Source organism: Myiozetetes cayanensis, unplaced genomic scaffold (genome assembly GCF_022539395.1).
Source record: "Myiozetetes cayanensis isolate MyiCay16 unplaced genomic scaffold, myiCay2020 scf3, whole genome shotgun sequence".
Taxonomy (NCBI): Eukaryota; Metazoa; Chordata; class Aves; order Passeriformes; family Tyrannidae; genus Myiozetetes; species Myiozetetes cayanensis.
In genome coordinates, this window is record NW_026087521.1 from 15530661 (window position 1) to 15552229 (window position 21569).

The 21569-nt window shown below is 35.4% G+C and overlaps 1 protein-coding gene across 5 annotated transcripts in view; it reads right to left on the reverse strand.

Annotated features, from left to right (window-relative positions):
• The window catches only part of CERK (ceramide kinase), a 43394-nt gene that overhangs the window by 19956 nt on the left and 1869 nt on the right, over nucleotides 1-21569 (reverse strand). For 4 of the 5 annotated variants that reach the window (XM_050324065.1, XM_050324066.1, XM_050324070.1 and 1 more), the window contains exons 2-6: nucleotides 13944-14057; nucleotides 12752-12874; nucleotides 10695-10820; nucleotides 10110-10173; nucleotides 5748-5893 (exon numbers count right to left, since the gene is read on the reverse strand). In XM_050324065.1, the coding sequence (XP_050180022.1) occupies nucleotides 5748-5893; nucleotides 10110-10173; nucleotides 10695-10820; nucleotides 12752-12874; nucleotides 13944-14057 (573 nt within the window). Of the gene's footprint in view, nucleotides 1-5747; nucleotides 5894-10109; nucleotides 10174-10694; nucleotides 10821-12751; nucleotides 12875-13943; nucleotides 14058-19122; nucleotides 19245-21569 lie in introns of those variants that run through there. The other variant, XM_050324067.1, reaches the window with a different exon arrangement.

Here is a 21569-nt window from a genome sequence, read left to right on the forward strand (position 1 = left end):
CAGCATTTGGATGATACTCTCAGGCACATGGTGTGACTCTTGGGGGTCGTCCTGTGCAGAACCAGGAGTTGGACTCAATGATCCTTGTGGATCCCTTCCAACTCAGCACACTCTGTAATTTTGTGAAGTATGCAGAGGGCACATCAACTTGTCTTTGTAAAGTATAATTATTTGGAATCTTTACCAGACTTTACACATTTTCCTTGAAGACTGTTGCCTCCTCAAATATAAAAAATGTAATTTTTTATATAAATACATTTAGTGACTTAAAAATGATCAAGGAAATCCTTCCTTTTCATTAATCACAAGGAGGAATGATCAAGGTACGTATTTAAATTATTAAAGAGCATGTACTCCTTATAAAACATTTTTGCTGAAGCAATATTAAGGAAAGCAAAGTGATGGAGGACTGCTCCACACAGAATGTAGTACAGCTAAGTCACCAGATTTCCCCTTTACAGGTGAATATTGCTGGATACTTTTGAGCAGACAAGTCATGCAGACATGTGCTCAGACACCAAGTCACAAGCTTTAAATTGGTCTTAGAACCACCAAAGTGTTGAGCAAAACCAGATGATTTCCTCGTTGTATGGGACAGTTCATGCCATTAATTCTGTGGACTAACAAAAAAAAATGGTCAAAGTGCTAGAATTAATCATCTGAAATATGATTAGACTACTAAGTCACAACTAAGTTTTCTTAAACCAAAACACACACATGGTGTGGGTGATAAATATTTGTTTTCATGCTTTTATTGATGGAAAATGAAACAAATTAGAAACAACTGGAAGTACTAAACTAAGCAGGTGACAGAAGCAAGTCAGATAGATGCTGATCCTATGGAAAATAGTGAATTTAATAAAGAAACAGAAATACTTTTAGAGCTCATAAGCATTGCTCCACGTGAGATACTCTTGACAAGGGCAGGTGCTCCCACAGCATACACAGAATCCTCAGACAAATTAGTATAAGAAGAAGATTCTGCACTGAAAACAGGAAGAATAGCAACTTCAGTGGGGTTCCCATATGTGTGCAGTATTTTTGTGAAGTCATAGACAAAATGTCAGGGAGTCACACTAATGACAGAGTAACCGCACATTCCTGGGTCAAACAGCATTTAGTGTTTTGAAAAAATCTACAAAGTGACTTTTCTGTGAAGTGAGTTTTAAATTACAAGGATTTGGCACATTCAAAAATAAGGGCAGAAGCTACTGTTATGGGGACAGATGAATGGCCTGGGCTTACACTCATATTCCTACTCAAAGTTTTATACACTTTACTTTCTGCATCCAGATAAATCAAGTTTAAGATCTGTAGAATGACAGATTGGCGTAAAAAGAAAGAGTTGAGAAGGATTTTGGTCTGGGATTTCTTGATAGATAATCACTTCAGCTTAAGTTCAGTAACACAGTGTAACAAAAATGGATTAATCCAATAATGGCAAATTTAAGAGATTAAATTAATATCATAGGAATAAGTAATCTTTACCTAGTTGTCTCTACAGGAGGTCCACTATATTAAATGCAGTATTTAGCTCTAAGATTGACATTTCAAGAAGTATAATGGATTTAAAACGCTGAAGGAGGAACACAAAAAATTACAGTTCAGATTTCAAAGATACATTGACCTATGAAATGAGATGCTAAATAAACAGCAAAGATCATTAAATATTACAAATGTAACTCAGAAGGCTGTGGACATACCACTTGGAGTAATTAAAAAAAAAAAGATAGCTTTTATTGCTATTCTATAACACATTAGCCCCTGGTGGTCTAGTAGAGAAGCGCCGCTATCACTCGTGGATGACACGCGGTATAAATTCCCAGTCAGGGACACTCCCGGGCAGGTGGAGCTCGTTAGCCCTTAAAGGCAACCCACCTACGTCCTAAGGACCTCGCTGCCACCGTCCAAGCTCGCTTGGCCCCGGCAGATGAACCTTAGGTTAAAGGTGGGCTCAGTTCCACGCACACGTGTCTCACAGGAAATCCAATGTGCCACTGTTGGCAGGTCTATAGACCTTCTACAGGTCTTCACATCGTGAAGACTGGCCATTATTATATAATCATACTGCATGCTTCAATCCTAGACATTACAGAGCTGACCGCCAAAAAAAAATGAGAGTGATCTGGGCACACTAGAAGCCTAAAATCACTGTAGTTATTAACTCATGTCTACACCTTATTCAATCTTCCCTACTATTTGGAAGAATTTTTCCCTTATCCCCAGGGTAGGCTGCAGATTTGGTTTTTGGAATAAATGCAATAGTATTATGTGTACAGAATAAAGGGGGATGGTTTTTTTCCTACCTGCTAAGATCATTAGAGTATTTAATCTAGTACTTTCTTTTTAACTAAAGAGTCCTCTGACAGCAGCTGACAGCTTTGTCCTTCTATTCTGTGCCAAGTTTAATAAGAACAACGAATTACGCTGGCTTACTCCAGAGAGAATAGTTGCAATACTAAAACATTTGGATGAAACCTCAGTGTCACATCCTGTAACAGACATGATTCTCTGTTTTTAAGGTTTATGGAGACATAGTACTACTCTGAATGCAGTGAGACTCCATGTCTGAATGTGCTTTTAAGGCTAGGAAGAAATAACTAGCTTTTAAGGCTGGGATGAAGAAATAACTAAGCAGAGGTTTTCATTGGTGTGCTACAACCTCTAAGTACTCTTAACAGCAAATCTGTTTACAACAACAATCAGTCAATTTACACTGGCAGATTTGAAGAATGGCTGCAACTAAGAGAAATTCAGAAGTTAAAACTGCTATTTGAGTACAAGCCTTTTATTCATATCAATAAAAACACAAGCTATTTCATAAAGATGTTCCATAAAGCATAAGAAATCACTATATTTCTCAACCATAAGTCACGCTAAGAAAAGAAACTGGCTGGAAACAGACACATCTGTTCAAGAAAAAAAAGAAGCCAAGCAGGAACTTACTCCAGAAAGTTAGAACCATGATACACAAATAGCATTCAACATTTACAAAAGAAGCCTGCACAATGAAATTCTGCTATGAAATAAAGTCAATTACTCAAACCCAGTCATACAGATAAGAGTGTTTTAGCATTAAATCTCTTTCATTTATAATTTCAAACCCTCATACAGCTAAATTGACAGTCTCAGCAAAGACTGAATTGAGTGTTTGCTTGAATACAGAAACTGTTTAATCACAACCACAAGCCACAACCTGCCATGTTTCTCTTAACACAGCTTGACATCAGGAACTAAATGATAAAAAAGGCAAAAACACTAATCCAGTGTCACCTTAGCCCAGGCTCATGTCATCACTGAGTAAACTATCTCCATGTATCAGAAGACACACAGAGCTTTAGATCTTAATCTCTGAACTATGGATAGTGTTTGTTTTCAATATCTATTAATGAGCTCTTAGGATTTTTATATAAAGGTGGGTTATAAAGCCCTAGAAAGACCACAATGGATGAAGCTTTTCTAGATGGATGATTTATATTTCATTATTACTTTTGGCTTGTTGTATTTCAGGACTAGCAGTTTAGTTTTAAAAAAAGGTCTTTTCAAGAATTTCACTTATTTTTGGAACAGACTTCTTGCACCAGTCATGGAACTAAGGTATCTGTTGGGGTCAATACATGGCTAGAACTCCATTTATCAAGCAAAGATGAACCAAGAACAGCTTCACCAAAGACTGAAAAAAAAACCCCAAAACAAAAAAACAACTCTCGATGCTTTCAGGGTGGGTTTGCCTACTTCATACTCAGTTTAAACAGTAATGTCTAGATGTGTTAAGAGAGGGTTAAGATTTGTTCAGTGATTTGACTACTTTTGTCAGCAAATAAGCATCTTCCCGTATATACAGTAATGGATCATTCTAAATATTGCACAATATACAAGCAGATCAAGACATATATCATCCTCTTCGAAAAAATGAATCAATAGAATTTTAAGGCCAGCTTCCTTATACACCACTAAAAATAATTTTTGAGGGATTTGAATAATGACTTGGAGAAAATATTTGAATTATAGCACTGATTACAAGGCTGTACCTCATGTTAGTTCAAGAAATAGAACATACAGTAGACATTAAAATAGTAAAATGGTACAATGGACAAAACACAACAAAAAAACCCCATTAAAATGTGTAAGGGAAGAAAATTATTTGATACATGTTAACAAAACTAAAATATCAGTGAAGCTTATACTTTTTGGGTGCAATTGGAAAAAAATGCATTAAGAAATAACTGAAAAAGCAAGGTTAGTCTTTCATAAGGACAAACAAATAACTCTTAATATTGAGGTTCTATTTTTTCAATTGTATCTTTTTATGGTCATATATCACCAGAAGGCAAAATCTTCTGAAAATAATCATGTAAGTAAAAAACCTTCAGTTCAAGAAATTTTCCCAAATAAGAAAAAGAAAGAAAAGAACACTTCAAATTCTCTTCTTGTGAATTTTGTTACACAAACTGACTTTAATACAAAGCTTTAACAAATAAAATCAGGATATACTTAAATACAGTAATTCTGTTATACAGAACCCTTAATGTGCTAGCTAAACATCCCCCATAAGGGGATATTCACATTGCAACTTTTAGACACCTAACATTTATTGTACTGCAAGCAGAAAAAATTAAGCTTCTTCCAAGCAACAATTCAGATCACTTGGGTTTGGATCCATTCTTCACAAAGATGCAAGCACCATAACATTAGTCACCTAAAGCCACACTACTTCATTTGGTGTATTTTTACAACCTGTGCTAAATTTTCTCAGAAAACTTTATTTTAATTCTAATCAGAAGCTCACAATGTTTACTTCATATCCCAGTTCTTTATTTCAAAGCTCAAGCATCAGACAAGAAAAAGAGAACAGCATAGAAAAGACAATGAATGAACTGTCCATCTGTCTCTCTACAGAGACCTCAAAATTACAGATAAAGAATGGTTGTTAAATAATTGCAACACTCAGTCCAGGAAGAGAGAATCATCTTGTAAGTCCCCTTTTGAAGTAACCTTTGAGGACCAAATGGGCAGAGTGAGGTAACACCTGGGACACTAGATGTAAAACAGCAAGACTGATCCAAAGAGTATCTTCACTGTCAATAAAAATAACAATAATAAAATCACTAAAGACCTCAATTTGAAGAATGACTTCTCTCAAATGACAGTAGTCAGGATGGTCTGAAAAAGTGGCTGACATGGGGAACTGTGAATGTACAGCACCTCTGAAAATGGGCAGAAACTGCAACTTGGTCTGGAAACTGTTCCTCAGCTGTAGTTGCCCTATACTTGCTGTGATAACAAATGGAGGAAAAGAGAGAGAAGAAATCTTAGCATTTGTTTGGAGTTTGCCAGAGCAGTGGGAGGTTCTTATTAAAATTCTAGCTAAATTTGTGGAGCATTTTGAACTGGAAAAATATTTATCAGGTTTATCTGTTCAGCAAATTCCACTCATTAATGTGTTCAGAAGAGTACTACTGTCTACATTTTAGCTCACATTAACACATAAAATGCCACAAAAAAAGAAGTAGTAAATTAATTCAGAAGTTACACATCTAGATTTGATTTTGTTTACAAAATACTCTTCCTAAATAAAATTGCACGTGATCAGTAATTATATCTGGATACAAACAGCTTTAGTTAGGTGCCTTTATGGAATATCATTGCTCAGACTTCACACTTAGGCCTAAATTCAAGAAGTTATGAATAAGAAAAAATTTCAAGAGTTAATGAATAAATTAAACTGAAAGTTAACCCTTTCTTACCAGCAGGAATTATGCCAATCCTTATATTGCACTGGACTAACGATGCTTTGGGATTATTTTGGTCTATGCCAGAGTCCTTCTGAATTCTTCCAATGAGACCATGCATCACTTCACTGAACATGCCGTCCCCACCAACACAAACAACACTGCCAGGAAACACAAATTAGAATGCACGCTAACAGTCAATAAACAACACAGCAAGTGTTCTATTTAGGGCATGCACGGGGCACATCAAAAATAGTTGTTCTATTCTCCTCCTCCATTTTTACAGAATATAGTAGCCTGCAGTCAATTGGCAATTAACAAAAAGCAGAAAAAAAAAAATCAAGCTACACAACTGCAAATGCATCTACATGTATCTGTAACATTAGGAATAAATGTTGGAATGCAACCTACAAAAATCTTTATCCTCTACTGCTGTGTGCAGACAGACAAATATCAGTGGAAATTCACTATACAAGTAAAGCACTCAACAGGACCGTACATACAGCTTTCTAAGTACACAAAATGGAAATAGGGTACCTTTACTAAAAAGGGAAAACTGAATATTTGCCACTTTTGGCAAAAGTATAATTTACACAATTTAATAGAGATGTACGTTATATGAAAGTCAAAAAGCAGAAGTGCATGCCTGCATGCTCTTTTGAACATGCTGAGAGCCCATCAAACAGACAGAAGTCATGTATATCTACATAACCACTCATAATGAAACAGAGTTCTGAATGTTACCAGATGCAAAACTTTGTTTTGCAAATTTAATTCAGGTCAGAGCTGGTGCAGCAGCTACACAGATCCTCAACATGTTAAAGCTCAGCAGAGAGTCCACAGCCAAGCAAATACTAGGAAGTAAAAAACTATTTTACAGCACTATACATTTCATGAACGATAACCAAATGCACACCCTGAACTCTAAAAGCATCGACATTCTTTAACTGAAAAACTAATTTAAGTACACTCTAAAGGAACACCTGAGAAACTCCTAGCCACATATGTGGTTCCTAACATACAAGTTTAGGAATGTTTACTGTTACCTATAGCAATAATTTCCAGCTCAGAGATTAATAATCTTTTACATCATCAGCAACAGATATTGCAGAATGAGCACTTATTTCATAGGACAAATTAATTTATCTAATTTTTAAGTATGCGTGATTGAAAAGTAGTTATTTTTGTATTTTCAGTAGAAGGAAAACTCAAAAAAATTAGTCATTTTTTTTCATGAATGGAGAGGACAGTCTTAAAAACATACAGAGTCCAACTCTAAGTCAAGACCTAGGAGATTGGGAGAGAAGGTAAAAAAGTTTATTTGTTTTCCATTTTTATAATTTTTTATATTTTTTTTTCTCTTCCAATAGCCTAACTACATTATTCCTCAAGTTTAGCTTGTCTTATCTTTTTCTGCAGACTCAAAAAAAGAAGTTAAGTGGCCAAAACTTTCCAGGTCAGTTCAAGGTCAGTGTTGTCTCAGCATAATTTGCTCAAAGCCCCATCCAACCTGGCCTTGAACACTTCCAAGAATGGGGCATCCATAACTTCTCTGGGCAACCTATAACAGTACCTCAACACCCTCAAAGTAAAGAATTTCTTCCTCATACCTAATCAAACCTGCCCTTCTTCAGTTTAACACCATTACCCATCGTCCTATCGCTATATGCTCCTGTGAAATGTACCTCTCCAGCCTTCTTTTAAGTCCCTTATAGGTACTGAAAGGTGCTCTAAGGTCGCCCCAGAGCCTTCTCCTCTCCAGGCTGAACAACCCCAGCTCTCTCAACCTGTCATCATAGCAGAGGTGCTCCAGCCCTGTGATCACCTTCTAGAACAAATACTATATCCAGGCTCAGAGGTGACAATTATATGAATGTCTATACCTATCAAGGGTAAATATTGATAGATAAAGAGCTTCACATATGCAATAAAAGCATAACCAAATCCACTGCAAACATCAGATGATCAATGTACAAGTCACATATGTGCAAATTGCATGTGTTAAGGCTCCTAGTGAAGAAAATCTGAAAGAGACATCTTTTTACTTTTTAGCTTTATTTTACTAATAAACTAGCATTACACTTTTTTGAGAGATGATACAGTAAATAACATATGCTAGAATACTTCAGGAGAAGCTAGTCCACAAGACAAACGAGTTTTAAAAGATGTATGGTCCCTTTTAATCTCAACCATTCTGTGACCTAATTCAAAAACCAGGAAAAAAACTCCAGCCAGAAACAGTTCTACAAAGGTTTGGTAACAAGGCGTATGGATAAGGAACCACAGTGATACATTTCACTTATTTTAAACATGGCTTTTACCTGCACAATATTACAGCATGCTCTGATTGTTCCCGACAGTGATGTACAACAATCTGCTATATTGTAACCAAATGAATATTTTAAGTAACTGTGCTTAGAGATAAGCTGTTCAGTCACTGAACTATTAGGTCAGTACACTCATCATAAGAAATTCTTATAAGGTGAACTAGGAAGAACAAACAGGAGACGTGCAAGAGTTTTAAATAAGCTGCCTCAAGTAAAAACATCTGAAAAGAAGTGAAGTGATTATTATCATTAGGAATCTTGTATCTAGTTGCAGAATTCCATTTATGGCTTTGTCTAACAGGGAATCTGAAGATTAAATGTAGAAATTCATCACTGAATGAAGGGGAAACCACTTAACAGAACCAATCTAAGAGGACAACTGAATGAAAATTAGATGTAGGAATACAAAGAATCTTTTCCTGTATGTGAGAAAAGTCAGCCAAACTTGAAGAAACACACACATTTATGTGGTTCAACCATTTTTTGAATCCCATTTTTTGAATCTTCCAGTTGACCACGTGAACTGTTATTTAAAAAGTAGTTTTAGTACAAGATCTCCTCCTTAACATCACTGTTGATCAAAGAGAAAGACTTGTATATGATGGACAAAAATCAGACAAGCTGCAGTTCCCAAGCCAACTGCCATTCAGGCCCAGCCTGGGAATAGAAGAATCATAAGATTCCAAAAAGATTCTCTGGCCTATTAGTTTATCTTGGTATGTTAGAGAGAGAAAACCAAAAAAAAAAAAAAAAAAAAAAAAAAAAAACACAAAAAAAACCAACAAAAACCCAAAACGAAACAAAAAAAAACCCCAAAAAAACCCCCCAAACCAAAACCAAAAAAACTCACCAAAGAAAAAAATTTAAAAATTCTACAATACAAGATCTCGAATCTGCCTAAACCACTTCAGATACCACTGCAATTGGTCACTGCCAATTGTTTTAAAAACCAGTTTCCTAGGAGTGGATAGGGGCTTATCTGCCTCCCTTTCTGCTCTGTATTGGAATTTCACCAACCGTCAGTATACTTATCTCAAATCACAAGTCAAATGAAAAGGGAAAACCTTAAATAACTAGTTTTTTTATAGGAAGGTCTGCCCTCCCTGTACTTCTGAAAAATTAAGAAAAATCCCAGTATAGACAAAACTGCTTCTTTAAAGTCAACTCATTTTAAAGCAGGTGAAGTCTGGGAACATCATGCCCTTACTCAACATACACAGTGTATATAGATCTGCTCCAGAGTAGCAAAACTACTCTGCAAAGACAGAATGTATTTTATTTTTGCAACTTACCCACTTAAACGTACCTGTCAACAGGCACAAGATAGTATTTTAAAATACTGTAGTTATGAGAGTTTATCTGCATAGGTTCTGCATACATTTTCATGATTTTCCAGACATATAACTTATTTCATGTTATGAACTGGAAACTGAAATAACTGAATATAACTGAAATAACTAGCTTATTTATTAAAAAATTCTGCTTTTATAGTGAATTCAATAATTAAATGCAAGATAATCATTCAGTCAGCTCTTCTTTTAAAACAGTAACTCCACAACAGAATGCAAATAAAGTCAAATGATGCAGCCTTTATTTAACAGCCACACAGAGCAAGAGGAACTACCTGAAATATTTCTAAACAGTCCATGCTTTTTATTTACAGGCTGAACACCACTGGTGAAGTGTTCTGAACTCATGTGTACGTCAAGATCACAAAACATTTCAGGGTAGTTTTTGAGCTATCACAGAATGCTCAACTAAGCAGAATTAATCTTACATTCATCTTTTGAACACAAATCTCATGACAACATTGTTATATTACGCTTGAATATATTGTGTGTTGAACAAGTTTACTGAAACAGTTTAGTTTTCTTTTGATACTCCTAAACGGGGATCTCCTAAAGAAAGGAATGTGCCCCAGGACTTCCGGTTGATGCAATAAATGTATCAGCAATGAAGGCTAACATTTTAAATTAGAGACAAGAACAGCCAGACTACATAACATATCAGCTTTAAAAGGATAAAAAAAAAGGCAAGTGAAGTTACTTACCCATCATATTTATAAATATTAACTTCAAATAAATTGTCCTTAGCATGGTTAGCATGTTCAGTTACTGTGAAGAAATAAACACATTAAAATTTACTATTAAAAATACTACTATAAAATAATTTATAATATACAATTGTAAAAATTAATCCATTAATAACCACATTTCTATTACCAATGTGACCATAAAACAGCCTGTCCACAAGATTTATTTCAAAAGATTTTGCCAGGGAAGGAATTGAAAGAGGAATGCACTGCAGTACATATGGAAAAAATATTTCATTAAAAATTGTGCAAATGAACATTTGGTTTTAACAGTGAAACTGAAAAAGAGAAGAAAGGCAGTATTTTATAAATTAGGAGCTCAAATAACTTAGAAGCACCAGAAGTTTTACTGTAGTAAGCAGAAAGTTGATATAAGGTTGCAATTATTTGACTACCTATGCTTTTATTAGGAAACATTCTCTACCACTTTGTTTCATTTTCTTAGTAAGAAAAGGTAAGTAACAGAAAGAACTTTAGCTACTCAAGGATGTTTTAAAGGGTTCGTATTGTGTTTATTAAGAAATTAAAACATTAATTACTCACTAACAACATCAGTGGATATAGAAGCCAGGCTAAAGAGTGGAGCAACTTTCTGTTCATAAATCCTCTTCCCTTGTCTTTTTCCTCCATAGGGATTAATATACACAAGCAACTGCTTTGGTCTAGACTCTGCAGTAAGGAAAAATATTACAGTATACTGCTTTTGTACACAAAATGAAAATTCAAAAAATTCAAAACCAAACCTATTAATATCAAAGTGATCACAGCATGAAAGACAGAACTTTTTATTAACTCATAATTCTTTTAACAAAGAGCTATAAATCCTGCTTCATCTCTCCTCTTTATTATACTGAGGATACTAACAGTACTGAACAATTGTTAATAAGACAGCAGGAGGTAAAATTCAGAATCATCTCTTCTGACTACATATCTCACATTCTTATGCATCATCCTTGCAGAACCTTCCCACCCTGTTAGTAAAACTAATTAATTAGTATCCCAGCACACAAGGCTAGAAGGGCAGCAATATGAAAGGCACTTGTAAGTGAAGCATATGTAGAAATACTTTTACATTACATAAACTATCTTCCTGCTTTAATAACACAGTTAAAATGCATTTCCTTTCTGTGATCAAGTCACAATAAGAATACCCCACAAAATCACATGCTGCACAGCAAGTGCTTGCCTTACAGTGTAACCCTTCCCCCTCCTGAAAGCACCTTTGATATGATTACCTCAAGTTTTTCCAAATAGTTATGGATTTACATTGGTAATGGCAATGAAAACAATCATTACACTTTTTTATTAACAGATATACAAAATAGTAATGCTTGCTGCACCTAGAGAACCTTCTCTTTTTATGGAACAAAAAAAAACTTACAACATGCATACTTCCTTAGATGGTATTCTAAATTATTATTATTTTAAAAGGAAAGTATATCAGAATTGTTAGATCAGCACACTTTTACAACAAGTTCACCCAAGCTAGACATTTTGAACGGTTTAAGTCTGCCACGTGCTCAAGGCACTATTCACCCTCTCTGAGAAGGTGAAATAGTTTTTTAACAATAAAATGAACAACTGCACTCAAATGAAGTTGACTGCTCAGGCCACATTTCTCACAGATGTACTGAATGGGTGCACAAACCTCATTTTTTGAAAAAGCCTTGTGTAACATATACAAAACAAAAACACCGAGAAGCATCTTCCTGTTGCCTGTTCATAACAGTTTTTGTTAAATATCCATTTTTATTCTGTGATCCTTAAGTACTTGCTTGAGTCACATTTTAGGTGTACTTGCATCCAGTTTCTTCTCCAGCTCTGTATCTCAGGTAGCTCATCTCCAGTCCTGTCTCCAGCTCCAGCTGCTCCACTCTGGCCTGCCTGTATGGACCCAATTACTTTATCTCACCTGGGCTGTAAATGAGATCTGCTTTTATCCCCACTCTGTTCTTTCCACCCTCCTCAGATACAGTGGGACTGCACCCTGGTCAGCGAGGGCATCACCTGTGCTATGGCCATCCTTGCCTTCCTTTCTGTCATGGAGTGACTCTGCTCCTGCTGCCCATCTATCAGGGTATCTCTTTCAGGAATAACTCCTGCAAAACTACTTTTAACCTTCAAGAAGTAGATGTCCAGGAGTCTCAGAAATGATTAATGGGAACTCGTACTACATAAGGCACATTTTGATGAGAGAGTCTGGAAAGGTGAAACACACACAAAAAGCCACCCATAAATCTTGCAATTGCTACAGTCCTTGTCCTCAAATCCCTGAGCTTACATCTGCCCTTTACCTTCTCCAAAGCTACAGTCATTTAAAGCCTCTGCTAAGCTTGTAATGTGTCCCTATGTTGTGAAAATAATTTATATCTGGGCAAAATTATATGACACCTATAGTCCTATTAAACACTCAGTACACCATAGTGAATATGTAAAATAGAAAAGCAGTGATAAGCAGACACTTCAACTCTTGACTCCCTCAATTTTTGAGCATAAGTTGCTCTTAAGAGTTCAAAAAAGCAGATATATCAAAATTATATTGATTGATGTACAAGCCTGCAAAATGATAGTGCAAATGTTCAAAATTTATTCAAACTTACTCTGCAATTCAAGTAATTCTTTCAGCGCCTGTATCCACTGATTACATAAGTGCTCATCAACACACCAAAAAGTCACATCACTGCACCGCCAGCGGTGATTCTGGGCTTTCTTCACATAATACACTATTTAAATTTAAAAAAAAAAAAGAACAGGGAAAAAAAAAGAGGCATAATGAGACAGTTCCATGAAATGACAAATGCATTTCAGAAAGATAACCAAAATATCAACCTTTGGAAAAAAGTGGCAATTAATCTCCACTAAACACTTCTGCAAATGACAGAAGCATTTGGAGTGTGAACAGGACATTCATAAAATGCCCAAATGAAAACATAAATGACAACACTTGCTGAGGTCATTACCTTATAGCAGATACCCAAACATCGACTTTTTTTAAACCAAATACAAGCCATTTTTCATAAACTTATTATAGCCATACTTGTACAAACATTCACTGAGCTTATATAATATTTTATCTATCCTAAAGTCTGCAATATCAGTGTAATATAAAATGCCACAAGCTTAAGAAGATAAGCTAGACTGACATCAGCTCTCATGTAACCAACAGGGTGAATTTAATTTCATAGAGCTGAAATTTGAGAATCTTGTGCATTAAGAACTAGGCTGGTGAGACAAGTATACTTACCTTTTTATCTCCAATTACTCTTACTGGAGGACTAAATATGAGGAAAGTACTCTTCAACATAAAATTTTGGCATGGGAACCATCACATTTGCCCCATCTTTGCAGCACAGAAGTCACCACTCTTTTCTCAACAAAAACAGACATTTATTTTAAGCACTTTGTTTTAAAAAATGCAATCAATAATACAAAGAACCTTCTCATGCACACATTCTGATGGATAGGGATAAATTAAAAAAGCAACTTCAATTAGTAACTAAAAACAGTGTATGTCCTTAAAGTGTTTTATTTTCCAAAATAAGGACTTCTAAATGTAAACTGACAGATTTTCTTTTTTTTTGGGGGAATGCCTTTTGTTTGTTTTTTTGGGGTTTTTCCTTGCATTTATTTTGGTCTTTTTTTTTTTTTTTTTCCTGAGGGGTAGGGGTTGTTTCATTGGGTATTTTCAAACATAACATTTCTGTTAAAAAGAAAACTCTGAGGATTCATTTTGAGTCTGCCTTAGAGTACCTTCAGCCAAGTAACTAGCACAAGCATTGTTATTTGCCTTACCTGTGAAAGCATGTAGCTTTGTCATTTTTTGCCATTTGCCAATGTTACGCTGCTTCTTGTTAAGTTCAGTTTCTTCTACAGAAATGATCTCAGAGATTGGTACAGAACAGTTTCCTGTGGGAACACAAGATCTTACATATTAACATCTTCAAACAGCACCCAGATGATTATTTCTATACCTAATACGATATAGGCATATGAATTAGAGCAGCTGCTCCATAAGCGCAACCAAGAGCATAATTAGAAATTTGCTGAGTATTTTCAATTTTCTTTTGCCTTTAGTCAAGACACATAATCCATAATCACCTCTGAACCACCTCTAATTTCTCAGAAAATTAGGTATTTTGTTTATAAAAATATTTTTGCATGAAGCCAAAATCCAGCAACGCTGATTTCAGAGTAATTAAATTTCCCCAGATATTTGACAGTGAATAGCACAAGCTATTTCAAAGAATGTGCAACTAAATCTAGTGCAGAGACTACAGAGGCTATTTGTTATTCTCAAGTAAGTAGCTGGCTTATGAAAGAAGGGCATTCATATGCATTCTTAAGGTTTTAAATCCCACCAAGCTTTTAAACTTCCAGATCTACTAAGAAGAAAATTCTAGATGTTATGTTTATATAGTGTTAAATATATTGCCTTTGTATCAACTTCAAAACTCTTGTTTTTCAGAATTGAAGACCTCTTGCTCTTAGACTATGAAAGAATTTCCTCCACCCTCATTCTGTTTTCTCTTAAAGTTCCTGGACACCCTCTCAGACTTCTTAACCCCTGTCAAATGGAGGATTTTGCCTCATTTTCATTACTGATTTCAACACTGCTCTGTTTTCACCTCATCCCAAAAAAAGAGTGGAACTGAAAATGCATGCTTCTTATTTTTTGCACAGGGAAGTGCTCTCTGTATATAAACAGATGTACAAAAGACACATTATTATGATAATATAGTCTTATGTAAGTAATCTCTTATATAACAATTATAACATACTTGTTTCTCTCGTATATACACAGAGAACAATACTGAGATATAAAGAGGTGCTAAACACATAAAATACAAACACTACTTCCATTGTTAATGGGGTTTATCCTACACTTCATTTTCCTCTACTTTGCAGAAGTACAATGGCAGAAGAGAGGAATGTAAAATCAGCAAAGTTTTCCTGACCTCTTCATAGTGATGACTACAATTCATTTGCCACTTGTTCAATTTTATTATTTCTTCCCTGTCCCGTTTAGTTGTTTTAGTCAACAGAGTCATTACCTATTGTCACATCTATTCACAAACTGGACTACTCACACAAGGGTTTTTCCCCCCCTCTTTACAGGTGTTTTAGCATTTGACATGATTTATGCTCATTTAGTGATTTTGTCTTCTCAGAGGTTTTCAGCATGACTCTAAGGAAATGTAGCCTCCAAACTTTACACTGAGATCTTTTAGGAATTTGGCTGTATTTGAATGTTTCAACTACTTAAAAACAAATTTCAGCTTATAATAATTGCATTTCCTATACTTAAGGCATGATAGGGAAGTGCAGCAGTCACAGAATGTCTTTATAAAGATCCAGCAAAAAAGCTGAACTCTGAGATGTATGATATGTATATCACACATATGCACATATAAGACTATATCAAGTATCTACTACTGGATAGTAATAATTATTTTGTCCTCCTAACAGATACAAGATCTGATAAGGGATCTCAACACAGTTATTCACCTATACATTTCTGTAAGGAAAAAGCAATATCGAGAAGAGACAGAACAATAAAGGAAAGTAAGCACATCCTTTATTCTTTGTTTTCCAAAATTGCTTTTACTTCTCATTTTACTACTGGCTATGCCACTGATCCATTATGTCAAAATATGAAAGAAAGCTTGTTGCATTTACCAAGATTGCACTTAAGTGCAATCTATTTTGTTAGTGCTCAAAGATAGGCCACAAAATTTATAAACCACATTTAGATCAAAATTTAAATGACAATGCCCTACAAAAAATTTTGGGAAATAGTTATCTTAGTGGATATTTATTAGCATATATGCTGGAAGCAGCAAGTGAAGTAACTGTTTTATTAGACATTTTTTTATGTAATAAAACTGTCCAACTGCGCAGATAGATAATGGATTTAAAAGTACTTCCGAATGTGTATCACTGAAAGTATTTCTTTGGAGTATTTATTTTAGCACATATTACATAGCTTATATTAAAATCCTAGACCTTAAAACCACTTCTAAGCTCTCCTAATTCTTCAGATGTGTTCTCCTTCTGACAGTTGCATGACTGGAAGTTTTGATTTTCCAGCAAATCTCTTCATAGATGTGGCAAAAGAAGCAAAGAGTAAATACTTTGTTATATATGTACATTTTTTCTTATCTTAATGCACCAGAGTTACATATCTGAAAAAGCAGATTCCTGAAAAAAAAGGGAAAAAACACTCACCAAACGAAAAGTGAAGCACAGTGATCCCACCTGCCCTCTGTGTATCTTTGGGTTTGGTGAAAGTCTGAGTAGTTTCTGTTCTATGAATACCAACTCTGCTGATTATACCCCTCAGTACTACTTAGCACCATAAAAGCATCAAGCAACCCCACTGCCCTGAGAGCAATCCCCAATCTTAAGGCAGTCAAAACCACACGCTACTGATCACAGTCATTGCAGAAGGCCAGAAAGATGCAAAGCTTTCTTAAACAAAATGCATTATTCAGAACATTCTCTATAGCTTACAGAAACAAAACCAAATGCAGTGACACTTGTGTTTTAATAGAATTCAAGAATTTCTATCAGTCCAAATATGACTATCACTATTCAACTTGCTGTTACACACAACATTGTTTAATCACATAGCAAACCAAGTACTTAATTTCACCCTTCCCCCTTTTCCCCAGAAGGAAGAATGTGAAGGAATCAAATAGAGACCTTCAGTACAAGCAGCACAGTCCTGTCCTTATAAACACAATGTCCTCATCTGCCATTTAGTCACCAAAACTCATCCCATAAAAATAAGCAGGTCTATCCCACCCTCTTTTGAGAGTTCAACAAGGTTGACATATGTACTAATTATAGTCCTTTCCCACATTTACTTCTGTAGCATTTACCCTATTATCAAGTAGCATGAGCAATTTATTTCACTGACGTAGCATAAAGGTGTTTACTCAAAGGCCTTCACCTTTATGCAGTTCTCACCAAACATGGAAAAATCTTAGTGCCACATTAACAAAACAAACACGTACAAAGAAAGGTGCTTACACCAGCACCACTAGATTAACGAAAAAAAGTTGAAACATGGGCTCCGACCATATCAAACTTGGCTCAATCCACTATACTGAACCAAGTAGCACACAAGAGTTTCTAGACAAAATTCCAGGCAAAGTACTTTTTTGTTTTCAACACACAGATCTAGATTCAAGAGACTGGGTTTTGAGTTCAGAAACAGTGAAAAACTTATCAATTTTCTTAAGCTTAGTCTCAAAAATCTTCATATATTTATGTTTTCATGCCTCATCTTGTTCAAGGTTTAGCATATTAGAGAAAAAGAGTTGACCATACTAGAGACAAAGAGTTGAAGTAGGATGAAGGGGCATAGCAAAAAAACCCCAAACGAACAATCAAACAAAAAACCCCACCAAAAATAACAAAACCAAACAAAAAACCCCTATGAAAACACACAGTGAACAGGTGACAGCCTTCTCAGCACTCTGGTTGAGCCAGTCATTACTCATTCTAGGTCACAGTGCTCTTAATCTTAACAGACATGCTTCCTAACAGCAAACTGAAAAATCAGCAATATACTGGATTAGATGCATAGTACTTTTCCCTTACATCAAGCAAGTGGGAGAGGGGGAAAAAACTACAGAAAAAACCTCAAGGTAGGCACACTAACAGTGGGCTTTCTTTGTGGAAAATGTACTCAGAAGTTGTGAAGTGTGGTTTTCTGTGTTAAGAAAGGCTTTTTGGTGCGTCACTGCTGTCTGCCACTCCCACAGTACACTTCCTGAGTTTATAAGCAAACTCACTCAGAACCTCAGTCAAGACTTGTTCATTCATCACTGCCAACTACGCGTCCTACAGGCCAAATTCCTCCCTCAGAAATGTGTTAGCTCAAAGCAACACAGACATGTGAACAAGCATAAAAACATTGCTGATCACAGCATTTGGTTTATTCTTAAAATTCATCTGAGGCCCATGGACACAGTCGCATTCAGAATTAATTTAAACTATCAGTATGTTCTCATGACTTAAAAATAAAAAAGTAAAAAGCTAGGATGTAGGTTTAAAGAAAAAGTATTTTTTCAGTCACATTGAAAATTAATTTGCTGTTCAGAGACTTAATGAAGTGTTAAGGTTTAACCTTTGTCTTCACCTAAAAGCAAAGAAACAGGAATGCTTTCTATCAGAAGGTATACTGCATTATACCAATCATGCAGTACAGAAAGCTCTGTTTAACAAACACCAGAATAAGAGAAGTTGAGATATTGAGCAGAATTACAGACAATTCACATCCTAAGGGAGGGGGAAGAAAAAAGGCATCATGACTACATGATTTAATTCAAAACTGTGGAAGAGTCACAGAAACATCCAAAGACCATGATTTCATTATATACAGCCATGTATAAGAAAATTGGCTTATTTTATTTTAAATTAAATCTCCAAGTACTTTGTAAACAGATAGACCAGTTTCTACTATGATCATATTGCTACTTCACATCATATGAATCTGAATCAAAGCACTGCAATTTGAACTTGGGTCCATTTGCATATTTACACTGTACTATTGAATGTCTTCCCATTGTCTTTCTTTTGTTTCCAAATTAAATCTTTTCCACTCAACTACGAATATTTCAGTGATAAAGCAGGCAATAAGATGCCCTTATTCACCTTAAGGGGAGAAAAAGTTACAAAAAAGAAACACCAAAGAGGTGTATGCTAAAACCCAGGTATTGTTTAACATAGTGTGCATCTATATTTGAATAATTTATCTTCCAGAAGATGACACATTCTAAAGAAACAATGGCTGCTAGAGCAATTATTCCCCACATCCTCCCTGCTCCATGTAGTTGCAGAATTGTGTATAGGAAAACATGGATCACATTACTACACGTGCCCCATGCCAGCTGGGAATGACTGATGAAAAATGACCTTGACTAAGGATGTGCCAACACACTACAGTGGCAGGTGCTGGACAGACCTTGTTTCCAAGCAGGTCCATTCTCTGCTCTCTCCATACCATTTTTATCAAACTGAGCATTCTTTAGAATCCACATCATAGTGGTATCAGTCTTGTGAACAACTAATACTGAGGCTTCCTTAGGCCGTTGTTTTGGAAAAGACACCCAGAGGAGAATTCTGAAGGGAGAAACGCAAAGGTTAAAAGAAAGCGCACACAGTAAGTGAATGCATCCAGTTCAGGGTCCACTTTAGTCAACCCTTTCATGTCTGTACTTCAGAAATAAAAAAAAAATCCTAGAAAAATGACAGGAGAATCTCATTTTGCACTTGTGATACCCTAATACCAGGCACGATAAAATCCTAGCCAATGCTTCTAAAATACCTGCAAGAATATATGGATAATATATAATCTGCTGTGAATTTGGTACAAAAAGTTTTATCATGTGTTACTTGAGAAAAACATGATTGTGCCATCAACATGAGGAAATAATAGAATAATTTATCTGACCAGCTTTGCACACACTATTTATGATTAACAACTAAATCTCAGAGAAATATTAAAAGGTTGAAAAATAATGTTCTTCAGAGCATTTGAAGTTGAAGGCATGCCTAGGAATAAAGATGTGTAACTAAAAGTAACAGAGAAACACATGAAAATTTTCAGGTAAAACTTTTCTGTCCAAGTTTAAACATGTATAACCATCAAAGAACAGGAAATGGGAACCTCTTCCCACTGAAGACAGAACTTGAAACTATGATGATGATAAACATGGTCTAACAATAGGAAATAAACCATATTTAGGAATTTAGGTTTTAAAAATATACCATAACTTGAACAAACATTTAATGTTTTTGCTATTGCTGGTATCTTCTCAATGATAGCATTAAAAATAATTCTCCTGAATTAATGCTTCTTTCTTCTGCCTTTTGACAGAACGGGATTTAAATATATACGTAAATATCATTTTACAGAGATGAGAAAACACAAGAATCTCCTCATATTCTGTTAAACTCTATTTTCCTGGAAAACAGGACAAAGGCTCTGTTGTTTCCTACCTGTTCTCGATTTGGATGCAACAGGGAAAGGTAAACGTTTCAACATTTCTACAATACACATGACTACAGCCCTAGTTCCGTACCTCTGAAAGTCAGAAAGCCTTGAAAAAATATATACCAAACAATACTTAATTATATAGCTAAACTCAAAACAGCAATAAATGCTTAGAAAATAAGCACTTGAGTTTTTACAGTTTGAAGACAACTGCTTCACTGTAATAACTACCTATTAAACAAGAAATATAGCACTTTTATACTGCATAATTTAGTCTATATTTAGACACAATGCACAGTAGTCACGTAGTCAAAGGCTAAATGGTAGAAAGATACCAATCATTGGTCAAGCAACTCCTCTGAAATTATATGCTTCTAACTAACCACCTTCCATATTATTAAGTTTATTTATATACTGTCATGTATGCTGCTCATATTTCCAAAATAATTGAAGAGAACACAATGAATCATCCCAGGTCTTAAAAGAGTTTAGAGACAACAGGGCAGCAATACTATAAGACTGTGATGGTATTAAAGCACAAGCACAGGCAAGACATGAATTAATTAGGGAGTTAAGAAGAGAAGCTACATTATCTATTGTGTTGCCCTCTACCTAAATTGTACCTATGCCTCCAGAACACTTAGGCATTTCATTTTCTTCTCCCACCATCTCTTTTGTCTTCTGATTTCACATCAAATTTTCAAAATTTTGTAAACAGTTATGCTACAGGAGAGCAGTGACACTAAGTAACCACACTTGTTTCCTAAGGAATCTCCATCTCGGTACTGCCTCAAAAATGGCCTCAGAAAGTCTACTTTACTATGTCCCACTCTCCTTCCACCATTCCCAGCATTCTGGTATCTATTGGGAACATGCTTCGGGACAGGTTCATACTCGGTTTGGCCTACCAGGAACAAGTCATGAAAACTTACAACTTAAAAAGTTGTAAAAGCTCACAGCTGTAAGCAGCTGTAAACTTCAGAGTGCTAGTGAGAGAGCTGGTGTGATTCTGTGGCACTCTTGCTTGGTCTAAAGGAAGGTATCATACAGCAGAATGTAGCTCCCCTTGAACTTGCTCCATCCTACAGATCAGTCAACTAGTAACTTTGCAAAGGCCTTTTTAGAAGGATTTTACACAATTCAACTAAATTATCTCCAAAGGAGAGGCTACTTTACCTAGTGGAAGCAATTATCCCAAAAGGCTTTGAAACTTTTTATTTTAAATTTAAGAGCAAGGTATCTTTCTCTAGACTAATTTTATTTCATTTTGAAAAGTATACAGCTTATTTTTTCACACCAGTATATTTAACTCAGCAGAATTAAAGAATCAATTTGTCTTTAAAGTTTTAAGTTCATTTAGCTGAACAGCTGAAGAAAGTTCATGAATTTTCAAATACTTTTTTCATCAGTACTGC